Source organism: Kogia breviceps, chromosome 19 (genome assembly GCF_026419965.1).
Source record: "Kogia breviceps isolate mKogBre1 chromosome 19, mKogBre1 haplotype 1, whole genome shotgun sequence".
Classification (NCBI taxonomy): Eukaryota; Metazoa; Chordata; class Mammalia; order Artiodactyla; family Physeteridae; genus Kogia; species Kogia breviceps.
In genome coordinates, this window is record NC_081328.1 from 52,919,132 (window position 1) to 52,945,001 (window position 25,870).

The window sequence follows — 25,870 nt, forward strand, 5'->3', positions numbered from 1 at the left end:
GTCCCCACTGGTACTTCTGGCCTAGTTAATATCATCCCTTGCTCTTTGGCTGTTTAATTACACAGCCAGGCTGATAGGAAATATCCATGCCTCGCGCTGCAGGCTCTGTCTACGGGCCAGACTGCTCCCACCAGTTCAGAAACTGTAGGGAAAGGTCGGTGTTGTGGCCTCCGGCCCCTGCACCCCTCCTTGAAGAAGTGTCTCCCTGGTTCACGGTTAAGCCCGAAGTTTTTTTCCAGGCCGACAGGTCGGCGATGGTTCAGTTGCTCAGGCCCTCTTCTAGCGGTTGTGGGGGTCAGCCTCGTGTCAGGTCACAAGCTGTGCTTTCGGCCACACTGCGGGGGACGCCACACCATGCTATCCCGTGCGTGGGTGGTGGAGGAAGGCGGTCTCTCCCTGTCCGTAGAAGATGCATCTCAAAGCAGCACACCAGCCGAGGGCTGAAGCGTGCCTCTCCTCCGGTGCAGTTCAGGACAGTTTGTGCCAGAGCAAAGTTTCTCCAGCCAGTTCTTCAGATCCAAGAATATCTGTGTGTTTCCCTCCCTTTCCTTTCCCCCTCCTCTGTTCTTTTGATCGCTGCTTCTATTCATTTCACTCATTTGTTTCATTCATTCGTTCACCCGTCACGAGCCACGCCCCATGCTATGGGCAGACCGTCTGCAGTGTGGGTGACAGAACTCCAACCTGAACTTAGGAATTCTGAAGCTCGTCCCTTCTCTTTCTGTCTCTCCCCCCGCCTGAGTCCTGCCAAGTGGGGACTGGGTCCCCTTATTCATGTCTTCCCTTCGCCAGAACCACAGACAGCATTTTCTTGAGCAGCGTCCATCATATTCTGCATGTGGTTTTGAGCACTCACTGGCTACCAGAGCCCTGGAGGTACAGGAGATGCTTAAGGCAGAGCTGTGGTCCCCAACTCCAGGTAGCTTCGAGACCTGGTAGGGGAGGGGGTATCATACGTAAAAAAACGGCTCGAGAAAAGCAGAGGGCAGAGGTGTATGTCACTGTGCTAAACCTCGGGGGTACTGGTGGGCTGGAGAACTAGACGGTCTTGAACTTGGATGTGTCGGTAAGGGAACAGAGTACTCGGGTGTAATGGGGAAGGAACCAGTATGGTCTGAAGGCTGGGAACCGCAAAGACTGCCCTTCGTGGGGTGGAAGGATAACAGCAGTTCAGGTGGGGGTACCGGGGAGTAACCCACTGTTTGCACTTAAAAAACGAACGCGGTGCGAGACGTTACATTTTCCTTGGCTGTTTGACATCTGAAAGAGAAAAACTGTTCTTTCTGTAAATCACACATTTATTTTTTTCTCATTTTGCATTTGGCTTTAGCCACGGCCGCTGGGTGCATTACAGCACCGTCTTGTTTTGCTGGGAATCTGAGCCGTGTGCTTGATAATCCATCGTCCTGCCTTCTCACTGGTGGTGCCTGGCGTGAAACCAGGGGCGGCTGCAGAAAGCTTTAAAGAATATCCGTCAGGCCGTGGGACTCAACTCGGAGTCTGAGTCATCAGGGCAAGGCTGATTTGCGGGGGGTGGAGGCACCCTGCAAGGGGGGCCTGCGGGGCCCGGGATGTCATGATTCCGCATTCGTCCTCCAGGTCGCCTCCTCTGAAGAGTGGCGCGCTAGTGGGTCTCAGTACACATCTGTGCTCTCACTCTTTGTCCTTCCCTAAAGTGTAGGGCTGTTTTCGGGATTTTTTTTTTTTTTTTTTAACGAGCAGAACATAAAAAATATTCAACTGTACCTGGCGTGCAGTAAATGTTAAAAGATGTTGACTATTATTTTTATCATCATCAATTATAAGCAGCGTATACATTTATCACAGTCTCTTGCAGTTTACTCATGTGCAAAATGGGGACGAGAAAGCCAGCCTGCCTTGTGAGTGTGGGATGTGGACATGTTTGCCGTCAGCAGGGGCTTAATACACACTTATTAAAATGGAAACTGTAAGGTCTGGAAAAGTTTAAGGCGTTTTTTTTTTTTTTGCTGCTCTTCCAATTGCATATGCTGTTGCGCAGGGCGTTTATTTATTGGGTATTTCCCTCTTTTGACAATGTGATGCGTATCAGCTCAGGTCGTCCAAGACGAAAGTACCAAGAAGGGATTAGAGGTGGAAACAGGAGGTGGCAGGGAGAGCCTTCAGCCTGTGATGCAAGCCTGGCACCTGTGAAAGGAGAGGGAGAAGGAGGGAGGGCTGGGGAGGAAGCGCCTTCAACCAGGGCACCGTTCCAAGGACATTTCAGTCAGGACAATGTGGCGGGAGTCATTGAGCCAAAGGCATCCTCTAGGAAGTCTCCTGTCCTAAAAAAAAAAACCCTCCCGTCCTGTCCTGCATCTCCCCACCATCGCCGGTCACTGGCTGGGAGTGGCTGGAGGCAGGGGCGTGGGGTGTTGGATTCTGAAGAGCGGCGCCTGGCGGCCCTGTGCTCCCCACATCCCCGCAGCAGGAGATCTGAAGGCTGCGTTTTCGTGGCCACCGCAGTGGGTCCACCTGGGACAGGCTATAATCTCTAGATACGTGGAGTGGATTGTCTCTGCTTTTCTTTTTCCCCACTTTGGTGTCTATTACTTATCTGTAATTGGGGTACGGGCTCTGGGCATGTTTGCCGAGGCTTCTTCAGGAGGAAGCAGGAGGATGCGCACAGCCTGGGGGTGGGAAGCCTGGAGTTGGAGGGAAGACGAGTGGGGTCACCGAGAATCGGTCGCGAGGCGCTGCGCGGCAGCCCTAGTGCTGAATTCTGATTGAAAGACAGCTGGTTATGTGCGGAGCCAACTGCTTCCCGAGAGAACTGGCATCCCAGGAACACACCGGACACGTTTTCCGCCATCCTTCGGCAGATGAGGAAACTGAAAAGCTGAGAGCCAGAACGACGTGTTTAATCCACCACCACCGCTGCCTTGTTAGCGGCCAGATCTGAGATCTCACCTTTGGTTTTCTAGCTCCTGGTCCATCATCTCAGGTACCTTGAGGGTCATTGTAGTTTAGTGGAAGGAGAATGCACCCAGAGATCTGAGTGTCTGGACTGCCGTCCTAACATCCTAATGAATTTGCTGAGTGGTTTATTCAACAACACCTCCGTGTTGAACCGTGCTCAGTTCTGCCAGGGATTCCTGAGGCATTAAGGACGGGTTCCTCCTGTCCTCAGTGGCCTGCACTTTTCAGCAGCAGCCTAGCCTACCTATAAAACGATTCTCCACAAAGATCAAGGTTTGGGGGTGATAATTTGGAAATAAAGCAGGTCTCCTTCCTATTTCCTTAGAGGTTTGTTAATCTAGGAGCTGATTTATATCAAATTTCCCAATAATGTTAGATATGGTGTAAGTTTTACGTCTAAAGAGGGCACACATCTTCCCCCCTGCACCTCGTTTTTTTTTTTTTTTTTTTTTCATTGTGGCAAAATATACATAACATAAAATTTGCCACTTTAGGGCTTCCCTGGTGGCGCAGCGGTTGAGAGTCCGCCTGCCGATGTGGGGGACGCGGGTTCGTGCCCCGGTCCGGGAGGATCCCACGTGCCGCGGAGCGGCTGGGCCCGTGAGCCGTGGCCGCTGGGCCTGCGCGTCCGGAGCCTGTGCTCCGCAACGGGAGAGGCCACGTCGGTGAGAGGCCCGCGTACCGCAAAAAAGCAAACAAAAAAAGCAGTGAAATGGAAAGCAACCACCTTTTAGTTTCCAAATAAGAGTGTGAAATGAGGCCTCTTTATGTGCCTAAAGTCTCTGACAAAGTAAAACTGGAAAATGGTCTTCAAGTTCATGGAGATGGTAGCACTTGAGATAGTACTAGTTCTAATGAGGGTTTGAACGGAGGGAATCCTGGAAAGCAGTAAAGGAAAGCCGGAGAGAGCAGAGCCCCAGGGATGTGGAGACCGGTTTCCACATCTCTGACGGACGAACAATAGTACCAGTCTCATAGGGCTGTTGAAAGGACCAGATTAAGCAGTTCAGTAAAGAGCCCAGACGAGCCTCGACACTTGTTAGCTGGAATTGCAGATGGCTCCCCGAATTCATCCCTCGCCTCCCCAACCGGTTATACGTTTGGAGCCACCTAGAGCATTTGCATTCCATGTCTTTTTACTTTGAACTCAACGTATCAAAATCCATATTCATCCTTTTCTGCCCAGTGAGTGCCCTTTGCAAACCTCCCCTTTGAGTTAACGCCTTTATGCCAGTCTGCTAGACTTCATCTCGGAGTCCCTTCAGCCACCCCCTGCAATTTCCCCTCGTGCCTGGGGACTCACCGAGGCTCGCCAGTGCCTGGAAGCGCTCTGAGGCTGACCCACCCACTCGAACCTGGTCCTCACCCTATGCCTGAATATGGCAAAATCTCTGCCAGCCCGTGCCCCGCCTCCCTTCTATCCCCAAACTCCAGCTTCTCTGATATTTCAACATCGTTCTCCAGATCGCTTTCTAAACGTTTTGAGCAGAGAAATACGTTTCTAATTTTATGACTCTGAAAGAATATTCCAGATCGTGAATCCCTTAAAGATGGGAGCCAAGTCTCACACGTTTTGTGTCCTACACAACACCTAATGGCTATTTGACGAATATTTGGAGTGATGGCACCCAAGTGGACCCTCTTGCTGACACTGACTCAGTGCCCAGACCTTTGGGTCCTGGGCAGGAAGGAGTCATAATGATCAGTGAAACCAGAAGTCAGTGTGATGTGCTCTGAACCAGAAGGAACACGTGGGCTGAGCATCTTACAAGCTGTGTGGCTGTGGGCGTGTTGCTTGACCACTTTGAACCCCAGTTTCCTTTTCTGGAAAATACAAATAGTATCAATTTTGTAAGGTCTGGACAGGTTTAAGTCAGATGATGAACCTAGAAGGCCTAGGACAGAGTTTGGCTGGATCGCTGAGTCTTTGTGCTGCAGATTGCGAAGCGAGAACTCAGAGTGGTTTAGGAGAAAAGCGGGGTGTTGAAAGGATGTGGGTGCATCTCAAACACACGAAGGAAGGTTGGAGGTGCAGCCGGGCTTCGGGCTTCAGGGATGGATGAAACATAGATACGAACACCTCTGGGCCAGTTTTCTTGTTGTCAGCATGCCCACGACACTGTCTCCTCCTACAGGTCAGCTTTGTCTACAAGATGTGGAGAGCCAGGACAATGAGAGCTTCTGAGCTTTCCATCCTGTGTGGACAGGTCCACGCATCCTGATCCGGACCACGTGGGGCCCACCCTGAGGAGCCCGCGGGCCCCCACCTGGCACGTGGCAGTCCCAAAACTGGGGTGTGCAGGGCTGAGCGTTAATTTCCTCCCGAGTTAACTTCCCTGTAAGAAAACAAGTACGCACCCCGCCCCCCTCTGCCCCCATTAGCTAACATCATTGTGCTACACCGTCTGCCTTCGATGTACCGAAACACAGCAGTGATCTGAGACGTCAAAATCCCTCCCTTGCCTGGTTTCTGGAGATACTTTGGTGGGAGTCAACTATGGGGCACGCTAAAATGGGGATTGTTAATCATCCTAAAAGAACTACCAAAGTCTAATTTTGTTGCAAAGTCCTCCAAAGGGATTTAACAAATCCTTTCCCCCCAATTTCTTGAGGCTCTCTAGTCCAGAGGAATTACAAAACCATGGCTAAGTACCCCTCCGCACCTCCAAACGCGTCCCCCATCCAGGCGTGTCCAGGAGTTAGTTACACCCCGGACGCAGCTAAGCCTGTGCACCACAACTGCTGAGCCCGCGCGCCTAGACCCCGTGCTCCGCAACAAGAGAAGCCACCGCAGTGAGAAGCCCGCACACCGCAACAAAGAGTAGCCCCCGCTCGCCGCTACTAGAGGAAGCCCCGGCACAGCAATGAAGACCCAGTGCAGCCAAAATTAAACAAATAAAATAAATAAATTAAAAAAAAATCATTTTTAGCTTGCAGGCCATACAGAAACAGGCAGTGGGCTGGATGTGGCCCCTGGGCTATAGTCTGCTGACCCTTGGTTGAAGCTACTGTTCTGTGGATTTTCTGTTACTGGCAGCCTCGTGCGATCTTATGTGATGTAGGGATGGGGATGAACCTTTTTTTTTTCTGGCAAGCATTTTTTAATTAATAAAGAGGATTAAAACAGTCAAATTCAAATGAACTCTGGGACTCAAAAACTTCTAGTTTCTGGTTGCAAAATCAACACATAGTGGGAAAATCCAATGACATTTAAAAATGTAAGATCCATTTTTTAAAAATAAATTTATTTATTTATTTTTGTCTGCATTGGGTCTTCATTGCAGTGCGCTGGCTTTCTCTAGTTGCAGTGAGTGGGGGCTACTCTTCGTTGCGGTGCACGGGCTTCTCATTGCGGTGGCTTCTCTTATTGCGGAGCACAGGCTCTAGGCACGCGGGCTTCAGTAGTTCTGGCACGTGGGCTCAGTAGTTGTGGTTCACGGGTTCTAGAGCGCAGGCTCGGTAGTTGTGGTGCACGGGCTTTGTTGCTGCTCCCCGGCATGTGGGATCTTCCCGGACCAGGGCTCGAACCTGTGTCTCCTGCATTGGCAGGCAGATTCTTAACCACTGGGCCACCAGGGAAGCCCCAAAAATGTAAGATCCATTTTTTTATGGAGTTCTTTTACTTGCATTTGCAAATACAGCGGCGCACCCATTTCAGGGATTAGCCTTAGCAAGTTCTGCTTTTAACCTGTATTGCATCACATCAAAATACTGTTGTTCTGATTTCTTATGGAAGAAGTGAAGAAACTGCTTGCTCTTAACAGCTGATTAAGTATAAGCCTGTTGAGTAACTATAAAGTATGCAAAAAGGACCAGGGGATTTGCCAGTGTGATGAAGTGTGTAACTGGTTCCATGGTGTCCCAGGGGTTCCCCCACCAAGCGAGTCAGGCCATCACCCAGCCCCGAATGGACAGCAGTGCTAATCCAGCCCACAGGAGTCTGCTGGCTTTTGGCTTCTGAGCAAGCTTCGATTCTATATGCATGTGTTATAGAAAAATGATTCCTAACGCGTCGTACTTTTTTATGTCTGTTTCAGAGGGTCTTGCTGTTGGCGTTGGATTTGGGGCTGTAGAAAAGACGGCATCTGCAACCTTTGAGAGCGCCAGGTAAGCCAACACCTAGTGCCTTAGAGCGTGGCACTGCAGCCGGTGGTGCCCGGAAGTGCCTGTCGCCTCGGGTGAGCTGTCTGCACGAAACTGTGCAGCAGCCCCAGCCCCCCAGGTCTGACTGGCGGAGGCGAGGAGGAGGTCAGGGAAGCTCATACCTGAGAGAGGTACTCTATCAAGAAGCAGGTTTACACCACGTTTTTCCAATGAGCTGTCTGATGGGTAACCGTTTTGAAAACCAACCATGGACATAATCGCGTGCTGTTCTCCAAATGCTTTAAACGTATAAGTACGTGATACAGACAGTGTCCTGGGGGGACTGGTTCCAGGACCCGCCGGCGGAGACCAAAATCCTCGGGTGCTCGAGTACCACAGTCGGCCCTCGGTATCCACGGACCGTGCACCCGCAGGTCCCGCGTCCGCGAACTCAGCCTTGGGGGGATGGCAGGATCCGGAGGGTCAGCTGTACCTCGAAGGCAGCAGCTAACGCCCCTCACGGCTCTCTCCCTTAGAAGCCCCCGCTTTCTCTTTCTCTTTCTGGCCACCGGCCTCTCCTGGTTTCCTCCCTCTTCCATCCACTTCTTCACGGGCTCTTCTGCAGGTTCGAGTCCTACGGCCCGTCCTGAAATGCTGATGTCCCCCAGCGCTCCACCTCTAGGGCACCCTTTCTTCTCACCTAGCGCACTTTCTCTGGGGATTCCGCCCCACGCCCATGGCTTTAGTTTCCATCCGTTTGCTGGTGATGCCCAAGTTGATATTCTGCCTAGATTTTTCTCCCGAACTTATTCTTCCGGGTCCGGCCACCATCCATGTGTCTCCGCTTGGGTGTTTCGCAGGATCCCCCCACCCAGCATCTCCAAAGTTGAACTTGTCGTCCCCCGCCTGCTGTCATGCGGAAGCCCATCGTCACCTGGTACCCGGTCGACCGAGCCAAACTCACTGTCATCCTCAGCTTCCTGGGTTGCCTCGTCTTCCCTGGACAATCAGCAGGCCTCGTAGATTCTTCCTTTCCTCGCCCTCTGTTGAATTACAGGGCCTAGATAAGGCTACAGCCTTGGGACCATAAAGAGGCACCACAGAGATAAGCTAGCTGGCCCACCTGTGCCCACAAAACCACGAATCCTACAGCCTCCGGGCTGAAGGAGGGCGGGTGGAGGAGCCTTCTGTCCAAGGGCGGCAAAAACCTCAGATGCCCGTAGAGGACTAAGAGGTAACAAACGAGCGCAGACAGGCAGAGCGGAGGCCCCGTTGGGATCGGCGGGGACAGAGGTGGACTTCGAACAGACCGCGCACACGCTGTCTAAAGGGTGCGCGACAGTTATTTTGAAAACATGATGCAGGTCAAAGAGATGGTCCAGGGGCCACTGGTTTCTGTATCGAAAGCACCCATTTCTCACTCCACTGCCCTCTGACTGGTATAATCTCAAACCCTACTTTTTACCCGCCTAGGGCAATGGCACCACCTCCTTTAATGATCTACCCTGCGTCTATGGATCACGGTTGCCAGGAACTCATTCCCCATGGAATCCCTTGCTCCCCTCTTCGCTCGTTCCCAGCCTTGCGTGGGGCCTCTTTACACCCCACCGCCTCCTTTTCTCGATGCCCTCAGCTGCTCTGGGGCCCCCGGGCGTCCGCTGTAGTCACTGAATTCTAATGCTTTGTGTTGAGGGACGCGTCAGCTCCACGAAGCCTTGAACACATGTGCGGGCTGGCACAGTTCTAGGCCGAGATTTTCTCTGTTCTCGTTTCTTCTTCCTGCCTGTCGGACTCCCAAGTCACTTCCTCGCCCTGACTCCAAGGTCGGGGGGGGGGGAGGGGCAGAAGCCTTTACAATGTAAGAAATGTCACCCAAATCCAGGGCTGATTGTGACTCATCATGACCTGCGGGCTGCTCTTCCTAACCCAGGCTCGGGGAGGGGGAGTTGGGCTTTGTCCCCTGGTACAGCCGTTTTGATCTTGACTTGGTTTAGACCACAAGGAACGTCAGGGGTGGGCAGTGTCGGGTGGGGGGTGGGGGTGGGGGCACATGCTAAGGAGCCCTGCGGGGCTGACCCCTTAAGCATCCAAGGGCCATGTCCTCCCAGAACTCGGGGAACTGCACGTGCTCCAGAAATGTCTGTGCCAGCAAGTGACAGCCCAGCCCCACGCACTGGGCTCACGGACCAGGCTTCCTGTCTGGTGGCACCACGTCTCCTGCAACCTCAAGATGTCAACTCCGATGTCCCTCTATTCTATCACCTGCACTTTCTGCTAATCTTTATGTTTCTGAAGAAAGCAGAGCGAAAGCCTTTCCAATCCAACTCACCCCTTCCCTAGAGCAGACAGATCCTCTCTGAGTTACATAAACCCTCAACGGGACTCTCCAGCTGGGATCGGGCTGGGGCGCTGGACTGGGTATTTTCAGCCTCATAAAACCCTCTGATCAACAAGCATCCTTGGGGGTTTTTATGCCCCTACACTCCACCCACCCCCATCACAGCCGGTGGGCAGAGCCGTTAGAGCTTTGCCCCCATCACCACTGTGTCCAGGGTATCAGGAGTAGGGGTGGCGGGAGAGCATGTCCATGCAGGCCACAGAGGGGGAAAGAGGGTGACCTCATGCAGACCCTCTCCTTCAGCCTGTCTTCCCCAGTTACAAATCCATATATAGTTTGTGATTTGGGTTCTTCCTTTCAGATTCCTCTGATCTTACTCTTCAGTGGTAAAACTCAGAACAGCTCCCAGGCAAGGCTTGTAAGCCTTCTCCGCCCTTAGCTCATGCTGCAGACCAGGGTTTCGTGGGAGGGAAAGGAGGGAAGGGGGAGGGTGATAAAAAGGAGAAAACAGGCTAATAGTGAGGGGAGGGGTGCAAAAGCAGTCATCAGACGATTAAATACATCTTTTGAAAGAGCGAGGTTTTTTGCTTTTTAGAATTCCAGTTCTATGTAATTAACAAGCGGCACACCTAAAGCACAACATGCAAAGTGGCAGATAGAGCAATGACAAAAGACACAAGGTGAATGCCGGTCAAAAGAAAGCAGGTATTACAATGTCAGTATCAGACCAAGCTGACTGTAAGGCAGACAGCCACAGAAAGAATAAAGGGCAGTACTTAATGAAAAGAGAAACAATGTACCGGATGACAGAGCGATCCCGCATCTCTACGCTTCTAGCAACATCAGCCTCAAAATGCTCAAGAAGCGTTGTCAGAATTGCAGGGCACAACAGACAAAACTGCAGTCAATGTGGGGAGTGCCATGCCCCTCTTTGACCCTGATAAAATAAAGCGTTACCATGGGCTTCCCTGGTGGCGCAGTGGTTGGGAGTCCGCCTGCCGATGCAGGGGACACGGGTTCGTGCCCCGGTCCGGGAAGATCCCACATGCCGCGGAGCGGCTGGGCCCGTGAGCCACGGCCGCTGAGCCTGCACGTCCGGAGCCTGTGCTCCGCAAAGGGAGAGACCACAACAGTGAGAGGCCCGCGTACCGCAAATAAATAAATAAATAAATAAATAAATAAAGCGTTACCAAATGTACATAATGGACACGTAGACCCCCAACCCAGCAATTAGAAAAACTTCAACATTCTTTCCAAGCACATGTGTGTATGTTTCCCAAAACTGACTACAGTAGGTGCCACCGAGAAAGTCAGAACACCCCCAGATCAGTACCATTCAGCCCACACTCTGACCTCAGTGCAATGTAACTGAAACTCAGTAACAAAAGAGAGAGCTAAAATAATTGGTTCGTGGGCGGTGAAACCCTCAGCTGCCGTAAGATGGACACCGGGAGGGATGCAAACCAAATTACCTAAGAAACCAGGGGACGAAGGGCAAGGTCATCACCCATCTCAGGGGCGCTTCGTAGAACGGGTGGCCTTAAAACAGGAGCGTGGCGTGGCGGCTGTCCGCCTGGAGAAGCGGAGGTGATGAGGGCAGTTAGTACTGCGAGCTGGCGGGTGGGTGATGTCACCGAGGTGGGATTCGTGGGGCGCTTTGTGGAAGTAAGACTGGAGGCCAAAGAAGAAGTGCATTCTTCAGCAAGAGGCTGACAACCGTGGCGGGCTCCAGTGCCCAGCAATGTTAAAGCCCGAGAGGAGAGTTAAACCTTCATCTGGCTCAACGGCGTACTTTTGGGGGGAAGAGGGGGACAGATCCGTGTGAAGGACCCCAGCAGTTGAACAGATGCTGTTGACACCACTGCTACGTGTTATAGCAGCTGCGAGGAAGATAAAGGACGGGTTGACGGTGGTGGGAACGAAGAGAGATTGATGGGAAGGAAGCGTTTTAAATGCAGAACCAACAGGCAGCATTTGTCAACCGATTCTGTGGTCGTGTGGGAGGGAGAATTCAAGTTTGGGAGACATAAGTAATCACATAGGTAGCTGAAAGGGGCTGCGAGGGAAGGAGGGATGGGTCTGCATGGATTCGGGAAAAGAAAAGAGTTAGCTTGCGAATGCCTGGGACGTGTGGACCAAGCTAGCTGAGCCAGAGAGAGAGTTCTCTGTTCATTTAGCGGAGGGGTCGGCAAATGATGGCGTGTGGGACAAATTTGGCCCCCACACGCTTCTGTAAACGAAATTTTATTGGAACACATCCATGCCCAAGTTCCCCATCAAAGGCTCTGACACCAGGAAAGAGGACAGGTAGGTCCCCAGCCCATTATAATTTGTGTACGGCTGCTGCCATCTAGCGTTCCGATGCTGTTACTTCATCCCCGATATGGAGGGCCCCGGCCCCCGGCCCTCTTCCACCGGGTCCACCTTCCTCCTGCGCTAGATAGGCTACATCGTCGGGGGATCCCTTCAGAATTCAACATCCCCTGAAGGACGGCGAGTCTCAGCCAGCAAAGGGCAGCCTGTAGTTCAAGGGAAACACAGCTTTCTTCTTTCTGCTCTGGTCCCACAGCAGTTTCTTTGGGTTTCACCGCAAAGAAATTCTTCAGACCTCCTGTCCTTGGGGAGTTGGCTGCTTCAGCGGTTTTTCCTTTCTGAAGTGTCATTACATCCAGAGCACGCGTGCTCCGGAGAGGAAGCATGCCCTCAGCTCTCACTTAACTCGGTCACAGGCATAATTCAAACCCGCAGGGAGAGCGAGGTGATTTATGCGTCAACATTTCGCTTCACACGTTGCTTCCTACTTAAGCTTTGACTTAAGCACAGGTCGAGAGGCGTTTGTAATCCAAGAGCACACCCTGACCGACAGGTGCCGCAGGCATCCCGGAGCAGGCTCGGGCAGAGGACGCTGGCCGCGCACCTCACGGCGCACCACGCAGAAGCCGCAGAGCACAGCCTGGATTTTTTTTTTTTTTTTCTGCTGAGCGCCCCGAGCAGCCACTGCTAATCAACACCCAGACACTTAGTAAAGGATGCCTGGTAGCTTAGCCTGCGTTCGGACCTAACATGGCTCGTTGAGTTACACATGCATGCATCAGAATAAATTTTAAGGGCTGTGTTTGCCCCTCGGATCAAAGAGTAAAGCAAAAGTTAGGTATATCTTTCTGCCTGCCTTCTAAACCAGTTATGCCTGTTGAAATAGCAACGCTCGTTTAAGACAGCAGCTGCTAATCAGCCAAGCAGCCATTTGTTTCGAAACAAGGACAAGCGGTTGATGGGTTACGTCTCCGTGCGTAGACCCGTATGTGTGCGTCCGCCTGTGCAAGTTGCCCCCTTACTTCTGCTCAGGTTTATTCAGGGAAGCACGTTGCAGGGGGAGGGGATTTAGGGAAATAAAAGATGCGCTTTCTCATTAAAGTTCGCCCAAGCGTCTCTTAAGGAGCAGGCTGCTCTCCCAATGTCCCCGGGCCTCCCTGTGGTGGGACCAGGTTCCAAGACGAGACCGTCTCTTCCTCAAGGCTGCCCATCTTGACCCCCTCCTGCCCACTGAACTGGGTCTCACCATTCGGTGGGGAGGTGGGAGCCAAAGCCCAGCCTGGGCTCCCTGGAGAGTGGTCTCTAGCCTGAGACGTGGAATCCCGGCGTGAGGACACACTCTGACTCAGCCAGACACACCCATGCTGTCCTCCCCACCACCCCTCCCTTCCATCACGTCAGCAGAATTGGAAGTACATTCTTGCACTGTTGATTATTTGCAGTAGCAGGTGGCACTTTAGCAGATCCATTTTAGTGTACGCAAACAAGCCCTTCTCTTGAACCCATCAGACCACCTTGCCTGGAATTCTAGAGTCATCTACTGACAGCTGCTTCCCGCAACTTCTTTCGGGCCCTCCCACACAGCTGCTCGCCTTACCCTGAATTATGAAGAGCATTTGGCAGGGGTGGAGGGCAGGCCGTGGTTGGCAGACAGCGCCACCGTGCGGTAGCGGGACGTCGTAGCTTGACTCTGGGTAGCGCGCACCTAGCCATCTGCCCGCGTCTTTGGCTCTTAACCACGGACGTTTCCGTTTCCGTGTCACATGAGAGCGGCGGGTTGCATCTGTGGTTCTAAGACCACCAGGCTTTGTGGGACAATAAAAATGTCTCCCAGGCATGTGAAGACTGATGTAGAAATGCCACCTTTTATATTTTGCAAAGTAAAGGCGTTGAGAGAAAGCTGCTCTCACGGCCAGAGTCACTCCCTCTTAGAAATTTTGTATTATCACCAAAAATTAGTTCGTAAACTCAGGATAGAACAAAGTCCTTTCTGCCCCCAGACAGGAACTTACTTCTCTCTCTCTTTCTTGCTCCATTCAAATTCATGAAAACCTTGTTCAATAATAATATGCAATTATGTTCTTAATACAGATTAGTCCGTTAAGTCCCATTGGCTAATGCAAAAAGATGACCTTGAGTCTCCAATTTATTCTACTACTGTCTTTTAATCTGTGTTGAAAATCCAGTTTCTCTCAACCAGGATGATATGTTTTTTTATTATTTTCTTTTGTGTTTTTCTTCCGTGTCATCTTTCCGTGTACACAGAAGCCATCTCGGGGTGGGGAGAGATGAAGTCACAGCCTCGGGAAGGATCTTGATTCCTGAATTACTAGTTTTATCCAAAAAAGAGAGCAGTTCAGCTTGGGAAAGAATCTGATCCTGGAAGAGACGAAACTCCATTTAATTGATTAATTTTTTTCCCGCTGCTGTGGGGAAATGGGGGCTATAGGACAGGGTAATATCAGGGTGTAAATCTTGACACGGACACCCATGAAATATGCTCATTTGCCCAAAACGGGGTTTGCGGTGTGAGCTGAGAGGAGTCAAGGAACACAGGCTACTGCAGACCCTTGTCCTCTGCTCCCACGGCCGCGAAGAAAGCAGGTGCTCACGCGTGGGGAGGGGGTGGAGCTCCCTCCTGCCGGCAGCTGCGCATGCGGGGAGCCCTGAGGACCCAGTCAGGGAGGCCCGGGGTTGCCCTGGGGGGTGGGGGCGGGGAAGAGGACCGGACCCGCGCTCCCCAGGCCCCGTGCTGTGGCACAGCCGCGTTCCCGAGGTGCAGGGGCGCAGCCAGAGGCAGTAGGCGCGAAGCGCCCTCTCCCAGCTCTGAGCTGGGGCGCCCGTGGGGCTCCGGGCTGTTGGCTAGGGCTGCAGGATTGGGACGTGGCCCTCTGGGGACTGAGGTCTTGTCACCATCCATCCAACCCCACCCCATCTGCACTCGAGCAGAAGGCCAGGTGCCCACAGGGATGGCTCCCAGGACGCCCTCTCTTTCCCCATCCCCGCCGTTCACGCAGGGTGGATGCTGCAGCAGGAATGAAGCCTCCTACCTGGCTCCGAAAGACAGGACAGTAAAGAGCTGAGCCCCGCATCCTACCTGGGAGCAACTTAAGCCCCCCCCCCCACCCGCCCGCCGTATCCTCCCCTTCTGTCCACCCACTTCTCCCAGGGCACAGCCACAGAGCTGTACAGCTGTCACCACTCTCTGCTTCCGGAACATTCTCATCACCCCCCAAAGAAACCCCACACCCATGAGCAGTCACTCCCCCTCCCTCCCTCCTCGAAGGCCCTGGCAACCCCGAACGAGTCTACTTTCTGTCTCTATGGATTTGCCTATTCTGGACATTTCGTGTAAATGGAATCAAACCACGTGTGGTCTTCTTTATATCTGGCTTCTTCCACTTAGCATCATGTTTTCCGGGTTCAACTGTGTTGCAACTCCTTTTCATGGCTGAAGACTATTCTGTTGTATGGCCGTACCCCATTAGTTGATGGAGGTTTGGGTTGTTTCTGCATTTTGGCTATTACAAAGAGCGTTGAGGTGAATGCTGGCCTACAGGGTTTTGTGTGGACATAGGTTTTCATTTCTCTTGGGTACATACCAAGCAGTGGAATTGCTGGGTCCTACGCTGACTCTAAATTTAACTCTTTGAGGAAGGGAGTTTTAAAAATGACCTTCTATGCCCAAACAAAAGGGTCCAGATTAGGCCAAGAGTTTATTTTACCCTTGAAAGTTCCATTCCGCAAACATCATCACCGCAGGAGCCCTTCCCAGGGCCGATCCCCTTCCTCTCGGGCCCGTAAACCACAGGAGTGCCGAGTGTGACAGCCATAGGTGCCGTGTGCTTGCTGTGTGCTCCGTTCTGTGCTGTCCTTGCCCTTCGTCCTCTTGTTGGCTTTTCCATAAGACCCATGGGGGAAGGACCCGTGCGTTGGCCCATTTTACAGACAAGAAAGTTGAGGCACCGAGAGGCACTCTGTCCACAGCCTCAGAGCTGGTAAGGCGAAGGGCCAGGTATGTTCCTAGGTCTCTGGCTGAGGACCTAGCCCTCTCCTGGAGCCTCTGGTGGCCTGTGAGGTGCTTTGGCCACCATGAGAGGCTGAGTGACAGAGCCCGCGGGGAGTGGGCAGGCAGGTCTCGCTTCCCGCTGAGCTTCCTTTGCTGCAGACCCTTTGGCGTAGGTGCGTGGTTGGGGGTGGGGGTGGGGTTATGGAAGATTCTGGATTCCGGAGCTAGGCAGCCTGGCCGCACACCCCGGCTCTGCCACTTACCGGTTGTGCGACTTTGATGCGTTGCTTTTTTTTTTTTTTTTCCCTGTGCCTCCGTTTCCTAATCTGCAAAATAAGAATAATAATCGTTTCTACCTCAATGGATCGTTCTGAGAGTTAACTGAGGTTATGCGCGCAAAGCCCCGGCACAGGGCCGGCGTGTAGGAAGGCTGTATACGATGCGGCTGTGATGTTCGCTTCCTGGCCTGCCCGTTTCAGACACTACACTCCAGAGAGATGCCCCGCCCACCCCTGTCCCAGCCCGGGCTCCAGGACAAGAACTCCCTGTCCCCCCTCACCCCCCACCACCGAAAGAGAACCGGTTCAGAAGTGGCTTCCACAGTCTGTGTGGGCCCAGCACGCAGGCAGAGGTCCGGGTCCAGGACTCCGGGGTCTCTAGGTGTCGCTTCTGCTGTCCCGTGTCGTGGGCTCCGTGCCCAACGCTAGGCCTTAGTACCCGCCCCTCCGTCCCGCCTTGGCCCTCGCAGGCTGACTTTGCTGTCGTGTCTCAGCGCGGAGTTGGCGTGTGCTGGCTGACCCTTGCTCTGGGCCTGCTCAGCGAATGCAGCTAGTGGTCCATCCCGCACCCTCACCCGGAGCCTCTTCTCTACCATACAGGGGACCCAGGACCGGGCCGGGACGGGCTGCTCTGCACCCGGCCTCGACGGCCCGCCTGAGTTCTGCAGATGCTTTTCTAGTGCGCAGCGCCCTCCAGACGGCACGAGCTGCTGCTTCCCTCTTGCCCCCGCCCCGCTCCCTGGACTCACTCTCAGCCCCCGCCCCCCGTGTCGCCACACAAGCTGCACACCCAGAACAAGGAGGGAGGCCCTGAGTGCCCTCCTGTGTCTGCCCAGAGGCAGCTCCTCTCCGTCAGCCGCACAGGGAGCCCTCTATGCCGGCCCCGCCCCCTCCGCGGCCCCCGGCCACCCCCACCCAAGTCCCTGGAGACAGGGTTGGCTGTCTTGGCACGGGGCGGGGGCGATCTCTACACAACGTGCTCTCTGTTTAGCCGAAGCAGGCTTCCGGGGAGGCTCGGACCCCGCAAGGCTCTTTGAGAACAGCAGCGTCATTTCCCTGTGGCTTTCCCAGGCGCTGGAGATGGCACAGACTTTTCCCTCCTCCAGTCCCATTGCTGCCCGGCCCAGCCTCCTGGACAGCTTGGTACAAGCGGCGAGAGGCCGAGGGCAGCTGTGCCTTTCAGAGCCGTGGGCAGCGTTCAGTCGGGCTGCTGCTGCTGACTGCACTGCATTTTGCCGGGCCAGCCGAGAGAGACAGCTCGGGCGCACCGGTGGGTTCACCACGTGGCGCTAGCGGCAGCCTCTAGGGACTGTTTACGCCCACTGCTCAGTCTTTACTGCCATCCCAGTAAAGGGGGTGGGGACACGGAGCCCGGGAACTTTCCCTGAGGCCATGCTTACGGCAGGCGGCATGTTTGGGGAAGCCCGTGAATGGACACCTGTGCCCCCGCTGGCTCTCTCAGCCCACCCTTGGCTCTGGCCATCATGGGACAGTCACGAAAGCTAACGTTTTCGGAGTGCTTTCCACGTGCACACCCCGTGCTCCTTGACTCCTGGGGAATTCACTGGTCCTTAAAGCCCCCTGCGAGGGAGGAAACCACCGTGCCCATTTTACGGATGCAGGTTGTGCCCAAAGGCACAAGGGAGTGAGGACAGGGGCAGGGTTTGAGCCCAGGCAGCCTGGCCCTGCGGCCTGTGCCCCCGCCCCCGACATCCTCCTGCCTCCTGTGACCGCAGAGTCTTGAAAAACTGCCCCCCAAAGTGGTGTGGGAAAGGAGGCCAGCGCCGGTGTAAGAAGTGCGTAATTTCCCGTCGTAAGCACTTTGAACGTCGCCTCTCGGAGCTCTCATTTCACTGTCCAGTGCGTCTTTAAAACCACGTCTCGTTGGGCGAGCTGGGAAACAGAAGCAGATGTGAAAGCTCTTCAGGGAGGGGCGGGTTTCCAGCCAGCCTCACTGGCAGCTAACATACATGTTCAAGGTCGTGTGGGACATCACTCCTGGCATTTGTTGCCACAGAAGGGAACCGTAACCCTCGCCAGGTGCCTCCAGGCAGCAAGGGCTGAGGGGAAGGAGCGAGCGAGAAGAGAGAGCTGCAAAGAGACGGCGCCAGGATGCTCCGGGAGGCCGCTAGGTCATGACCAGCTTGCAGCCTCACCTCCTGGAAAGTTGGACGGACGGGTGTGCTGGGTCACTGGGAGGCTAGAGCTCCCCAGCAAGAGTTACCTGCCTACGGGCTCCAGGGGAGGTGCGAGGGGGGCCGGGTTTTTAGAACGACGGTGTTGTAGTAGAATGGCATCCCCCAGAAAAGAATGTTGAGTCCTAACCCCCAGTACCGGGAATATAACTTTAGTTGGCAGGAGGGTCTTTGCAGATGTAGAGTGTTAAGATCAGGTCACAGTGGCTTAGGGTGGACCCTAAATCCAATACGACTGGGGTCCTTATTCGACAAGGAGAAAAGTCACACACAGAGGAGGACGCCGGGTGACAACGCAGAGACACCCCAAGGGGAGACGGCCACGTGGTGATGGAACCAGAGATCAGAGTGACACAGCCAGAGGCCAAGAAATGCTACCAGCCACCGCCCGAAGCTGGAAGAGCTAAGGAAGGATCCTTCCCTAGAGATTTCAGAGGGAGGGTGGCCCTGCTGACCCCTTCCTTTTGAGCATCTAGCCTCCAGGACCGTGAGAATAAATCTCTGTTGTCTTAAGCCACCCAGTCTGTGGCCCTTGGCTACAGTGGCCACAGGGAACCGATAGATAGGGCCTCCCCAGCCTCCATCCACATCTTCCAAGCCCCGCTAGGCTTTCTTCACCTCCCCCCGCGGTGGACGGAAAGCTCTGAGCATGACTCTCGAGTCCGTCCTCTTCTCTATCCCGATGCGTTTTGTTTTCCACCCCTTTGCTGGTCTTCATTTCCTATTTCAAAAGGAGGCTCAGGTTTGGTTTGGTTCTGGTTTTGGTTTTTTTGGTTTTTTTTCCTTAGGCCTCTCTCGGTTCAGTTTGAACCCGACTGGAGGAGAGCAGCCGCTTTCTCCTTTTCTGAGAGGCTGCCCTCAGACGCTGGCCCGCGGGAGTCCGGCCTGTCCCCTGCATTGGAGCTATTAAACTGTCATAAGAAAGAGGCCTTTGTCACGGGGAACACGGCCCTCGGCTCAGAAACAGAGACAGATTGTGCCAGAAAACAAACAACAGAAAAAAAGGTCCAACCACAAAATTCTTTGGGACTTTAGTCATCGGCTTCTCACTTGTTCTTAAAAGACAAATTTCCTTTCTTTGGTGTAAGTCCGTCAGATAGGCCGTCGGGTTTTTAGTTCTGTCCAGAACCGAGGGCTGGGGGCCTCCACACAGCTCCCTGTTTGTGTGATGTCTTGCCTGCCTGCCTGCAGGTAGGGGAGTCGGAGGTGGCCCTGCACCTGCACAGGGGGTGGGGTGAGGTTTCGCAGGAGACTGAGGGCCAGACTTAGTTTTCAGTGCGGGGAAGGGGGAAGCGATGAAAATAGTCACAGAGGCCAAGTTACAAACGTCATGTTACAAATGCGTGATGACCTTCTGACTTGGCGTTGGCTCTGGCAGAGGCCTCAGAGAGCCTCATTTCATGCAGGAGAGAAACAGAAGGACAGTGACTTGCCCAAGGCCACACCGTCCCCTAACGTCAGACCATTGCTACCTGCTCAAGACCACTGGCCAAAATGCCCCTTGACCCAGCCTGGCGCCCGGAACTGCTGCGGCCCGAGCCTTCCGTTTGGCACGTGGACCTCAGCACCCCCCGCCCCGGGCCAGCTTTCGCCCTTGACCATCTCAGGGTGGGGTGTGGGAGGGCAAATCAGCATTTTCAACAGGGTCGCCTGTGCTGGGTTGCACCCCACGGCGCGAGAACCACGGTTCTAGAAGGAAAGTGGAGAAGAAAGGCTTAGGGGACCCCCCACCCCGTTTCCACTGTCCTTTCTGAAGGGGGTTATGCTTCCCAAGGCCGCGGCTTTCCTAAGTCAGGGGAGAGAGGCACCGCTTCAGAGGATGCATCCTCTTAAGGCCAGCATTTCGTTGCAGGTGAATGACACCGAAAGAAGCGCGGGCTTTTTATCACAGGAGGGCAAACGACCACATAATTGGCAGGAGCTCACGCAAAATGAAAATGCCGGCTCTCTTGTTCAAAAAGCAGGAAAAAAGCTTTTTCCTTTGTTCTGTGATGTCTCTCAACCTGTCATGGTGTTTTGTTTCATTTCATTTTTAAGATTTGTAATTGTAGTGGACTATACATAGCATAAAATTAACCATTTTTAAGTGTATGATTGTGTCATTAAGTATGTTCCCATTATTGTGCAACCATCATATTCTTCATCTCCAGAACTCTTTTCATCTTTTTTTTGTTTGTTTTGGCTGCGTTGGGTCTTCGTTGCTGCGTGTAGGCTTTCTCTAGTTGAGGCGAGTGGGGGCTACTCTTCGTTGCGGTGCGGTGGCTTCTCTTGTTGCAGAGCACGGGCTCTAGGCGTGTGGGCTTCAGTAGTTGTGGCACGTGGGCTCAGTAGTTGTGGCTCGAGGGCTCTAGAGTGCAGGCTCAGTAGTTGTGGCGCACGGGCTTAGTTGCTCTGCGGCATGTGGGATCCTCCCAGACCAGGGCTCAAACCCGAGTCCCCTGCACTGGCAGGCGGATTCTTAACCACTGCACCACCAGGGACGCCCGAAGAACTCTTCTCATCTTAAAAAATTAAAACCCTGTCCCTATAAACAACAGTCCTCCATCCCCCTCCCCCAGCCCCAGGCAACCACCACTCTACTTAAGGTCCCTAGGAATTTGACTACTTACTCTATAGGGACCTCAGAAAGGGAATCATCTCATATTTGTGTTTCTATGATGGGCTTATTTCACTGAGCGCAATGTCCTCACGGTTCACCTGTGTTGTAGCATGTGTTAGAAGTTCCTTCCTTTTGAAGGCTGAATAATATTCCGTTGTATGTATGGACCACGTTTTGTTTATCCATTCCTCTGTCGACGGACACTTGGGTTGCTTCCGCCTCTTAGCTTAGCTATTGTGAATAATGCTGCTGTGAACACGAGTGCACAAATATCTCTTTGAGACCCTACTTTCAATTCTTTGGGGTGTGTGCCCAGAGGTGGAACTGCTGTTATCACGTGGGAATTTGATTTTTAGTTTCTTGAGGAACGTTGTCACGGTGCTTTGTATCTGCTATTTAAGGCAGGGGTGCTTTCTGGAGGAGTGCAGACCCTCATAGGCTCCCAGGGCCCCACTTGATCATGGCCGGGTGCCTGGGGAGTGGGTGTCCGACCCTGACCTTCCTGGTGCCCAGGCCCCTGAGTGGCTGCCCCGGTCACTCAGCCCTGCACGAAGGAGAGCAGAAAGAAATTGGGGGAGAAAAAGTGAGTGTCAAGGAGCTGCAGTGATGCCAGGTGAGGTGGTGTTGAATATGTACATATGAAGGTCTGTGATTCCAGACTTGTCCATCAATCGTTGTTTGACCAAGTGAACCTTCCATGGTCGGCCTCCTGCATCCACGTTCCCTCTTCAGCCACAGGCAGGAGGAGGCAGTGGAAGAGAACTGACCGCATTTCAGGTCAGTTCAATGAAAAGAAACTCACAATTAGACATACCCCGGGAAAGTTTTTGAATTACAAAGGTAAATAAAATGTCACAAAACTGTCCAGGTAGGACAAGCAGGTCACTTATAAAGGGATTAAGTTCAGATTGATCAGAACTAGCTCTAGTGAAAAGGGACATTCACTGAAAGGGTCCAGGAGATTAGGATCAAGAAAACCAGCAGCCTAGTGAACAACTGAAATAAGGTCTAGAAAATCTCTCTCATACACTCACATGCACATACTTATGTACATTCTTTGCATTCAATGCACGGCTCAATAAGGCAGTCAGTCAGTCCGTCCATAATATCTTTGCCCAACAACCACTGTCCATTGAGTATACCTCTCTCTGTTAAATTTTTTTTTTTTTTTTTTTTTTTTTTTTTGCAGTATGCGGGCCTCTCACTGCTGTGGCCTCTCCCGTTGCGGAGCACAGGCTCCGGACGCGCAGGCGCAGCGGCCATGGCTCACGGGCCCAGCCGCTCCGCGGCACGTGGGATCTTCCCGGACCGGGGCACGAACCCGCGTCCCCTGCATCGGCAAGCAGACTCCCAACCACTGCGCCACCAGGGAAGCCCTCTGTTAAATTTTAATTAACTGAGAAAGGGAAGATATTTGGTTCATCTCATCTTTGTTCAGGGAGGGACCCTCAAACAACAGGTCCAGGACCAGCCTCTCTTCCCCTTGGGCTAGGTATCCACTCCTGGTCCAATGTATGGGCGCTCCCAACAAAAAAGAGCTTGGCTCCTTCCTGGTCAAGCAAATGAATTGAAGAAGAAAAAGGGTGACTATCTGAGCCTGGGTTTCTTAGAAACCTGAGCCTAAGGCAAAGATGACATTCTACCATGTATTAGGAGGTACACTCCGGAGAAGCAAGAGTGAGGGGGAGAAGAACTGAATGGCACAGGAAAGGCAAAAACGAGATCGAAGGCATGTCACTGAGATGGTTGTAGCTTCTCAAAGAAGTAATTCTCTCTTCTCAGCCCTGGGTCATGAAGAACATCTTCAGAGAGACTGGATGGCACCGCTGAGTCTCAGAACTGTGTGTTGGAAGGTGCAAAAGGGGTGGTAGAAGAAAGGATGAGCAATGGATCTCGTGATTCCTTCAACTCCTGCCTGTGTGGTCCAAGTCCACCTTGCTCATGCTTCTGACTTGTATTACCTATCCCCTCCCCCCTCCCCCAGGGCTGCTATGGCTTTAGTCGGGGGGAGGTGGGCGCTTCAGCTGCTGTGGGCCCAGGCATCGTGGACGAGACGCTGAGCCGCTTCTCCCTGAGACCATCCCCAGTGCTAGGAGATGAGGTGACAGACTGCAGCTGAGACTTCAGGAATGGCATGATGGATTATTCACGGTTCTCCAGAGAAACAGAACCCACTAGAATGTGTGTATATATATAGAGAAAGAGATTTATTATAAGGAATTATCTCATGCACTTAAGGAGGCTGGCAAGTCGAAATTTGCCCCTAAGGGCTGGCGGACTTGAGACTCAGAAGAGCCAGTGGGGTGCAGTTCTAGTCCAAAGGCAGCCTGATGGAGGCTTTTTTTTTCTTATTCTGGTAAGGGTCAGTCTTTTTCTTCTAATCAGTCTTCCAGCTGATGAGATGAGGTCCACTCACATTGTGGAGAGCAACTTGCTTTACTCTACCAATTAAGATATTAATCCTGGGGGGCTTCCCCGGTGGCGCAGTGGTTGGGAGTCCGCCTGCCGATGCAGGGGACGCGGGTTCGTGCCCCGGTCCGGGAGGATCCCACGTGCCGCGGAGCGGCTGGGCCCGTGAGCTGTGGCCGCTGAGCCTGCGCGTCCGGAGCCTGTGCTCCGCAACGGGAGAGGCCACAGCGGTGAGAGGCCCGCGTACCGCAAAAAAAAAAAAAAAAAAAAAAAAAGATATTAACCTTGGAAACTCCCTGGCAGTCCAGTGGTTAGGACTCGGCAGTTTCACTGACAGGGCCCAGGTTCAGTTCCTGGTCAGGGAACTAAGATCCCACAAACCGTGCAACGCAGCCAAAAAAAAAAAAAAAAGATATTAATCTCATCTAAAAACACTCTTGCAAAAACACCTGGAATGATGTTTGACTAAACATCATGCATGGTACCCCGTGGCCTAGTCAAGCTGGTACGTAACATGAACCATCACACACGGGACTCTCTGGGGCTGCTCAAGAAATTCTCTGCCAAAGTCCCGAATTCAGGCAGGAACACAGGGAAACGGGGTGGAGCAGACTGGTATACTGGATTTGTCAGCAAACTGGTCACCATGTCTGGTACAAGATTACGACTGTGTAGTTCTTTATTGTTCTTCGGAGATTATCACTGATGATGCGTTTACCTTTAAGTCCCAGCGACTTGCCTCTTGCTGATAAAAATTTTATCATTTAAACTGGTTATACTTTGAGGATATTTTTTTGGCCGTGCTTGAGAAGAATGGATTAAAAAGAGATTTCAAGTCCCAACTGTGACTTTTTCTTGGAAACTCTAGTTCCACACCACAGAATTGGCCTTCCTGATCATGTTCTCTCTGGTGGAGAGAAGATGAACCGAGACTTCGGGGCGATGTGCCACAACAAGCTTATGTGCCTGTGTGGGTGTGGGTGTGGGTGTGGGTGTGCTGGGGGGGGGATGATTAGGGATTTGTGCTCCTCATCAATGAAAATGATGACGTCTTAAGCGTTGCTTGAAGTCATGCGAGTGTTTCTTCTGTCTTTCTCTTCCTGGAGGGCTCCCTTTTGGATTTCTGGTCTACCCCACGGCATTACCCACATGGTCCTGCCTACACACAGACGCCCATTCTCACTCAGGACAGGCCCACATTGTTTAAATCGTAATCAATGTAACAGCATCGTTAATGACGTAGTTTACGTTGCCTTTCTCGCGCCGACTCTTGGGGACCTGGTGAGGACTTCCCAGGCACAGCCCATGTCAATGTGGATGGGCCATATTTGCAATGCTCAGCAGCCATATGTGGGTCATGGCTGCCACACTGGATAGCGTAGCTCTCGGGCAGTGGTTCTAAACCTGGCTGCACGTTGCAATCACCTGGGGGACGTTAGGACACTGATTTCTAGATTCTCCCCCTGCAGTGATTCCGAGTTAATGGGGCTGGGCCGCTGAGGCTGAGGACCCTTTGGGGTTAAGAAGCACTGGTCTACAGGGCGCTCTTCTGGGAAAGTGTGTCCTTGCCCCTACTCTGACCAGACCTCTCTTCCCCTCCATCACCACGAGGCTTACTTACAGTGTAAACAGAAATTAAGCAAGCTGTAACTTGGGTCAGGGGTAGAAGAGAAACAGAAACAGGATGGTATTAAATTCTGCCTGACAGGCAGGAGTGAACAAGCTGAATTCAGCTGTCTTCTCTGGGTCTGTTTACCAACAGACTCGGTAATGACTTGTCCTGCCACTGCCCTTGAAGCCTGCAACGTGTTTCTTGTTCTCTGAGAATTGAGGATCATTTAGGAACGTCGCAGATTTGACAAGATTTCCCAGCACCGCCCCCCCCATCCCCGCCCCTGCGCCATCGGGAGCTTCCAGTGGGAATGAAAGCGTTCCAGAGGGAACAGCGATTGCTGGAGAGAACAGCAGGCATATATGTGACGGGAAACCAGGGATGCCGTGACTTCTGCAGAACCCATTCTTCTCTGCCCTAGACATGTGAACTCTCCTCCACAAATAGAAGCCAGTCCAGACAAACCACAGAGACTCAGGTTTCTAAATGCATCCAGAAAAGATTGTTTCAGGGAAGTGGACAAATGAGGCATGAGTGATTCAATCAGCAGGAAAACAAACACGATGCGATGCTACGTCTGAAACCCACGGTGCCGGCAGGCAGTTGTTTGCCAGCCCCAGCACCTCACAAACCCTGGGGGCCCCATCTACCTACTTGGTCGCTCACACTCAAAGTGGACTTCCACAGATGGCACAGAGCTGGGAGCCATGCATGCTGGGGAACAGAAAATTGCTGAGGGTTTCCTGGGGGCTGTGAAACCAGAGAAAAATATATGGAGAATAGAATCACTGGGAGCAAGTGACACTTGCTTGATCTTTACTCTGTTTGCGTGTCTTCAATCCAGAATTCATAAAGAAGTAACTGGTCCAAGCAAAAGCTTTTTGCTATAGGGAATGTGTTTGGGAAGATGCTTCTCGTCCAGCCTTTGCCACTGAGCTAGGTAGCCCTCCATCTGCTAGGGCGCCAGACCCTTTACGTTACCTTCAGGTATAGGAGAGGGGCCAACCCATGCACCCTTATCCATCCAGCCCATCACCCAGAGCCAATAATTGCAAATGGCTAGCTGGTGTCAAGGGTACCATGTGGCTATAGATGGG

The 25,870-nt window shown here is 52.8% G+C and overlaps 1 protein-coding gene across 15 annotated transcripts in view; it reads left to right on the forward strand.

Moving 5' to 3' along the window:
* SLC39A11 (solute carrier family 39 member 11) overlaps nt 1-25,870 on the forward strand; it is a 316,340-nt gene that overhangs the window by 254,136 nt on the left and 36,334 nt on the right. For all 15 annotated transcript variants that reach the window (XM_067020591.1, XM_067020588.1, XM_067020585.1 and 12 more), the window contains one exon: nt 6,975-7,044. In XM_067020591.1, coding sequence (XP_066876692.1) covers nt 6,975-7,044 — 70 coding nt within the window. The remainder of the gene's footprint in view (nt 1-6,974; nt 7,045-25,870) is intronic.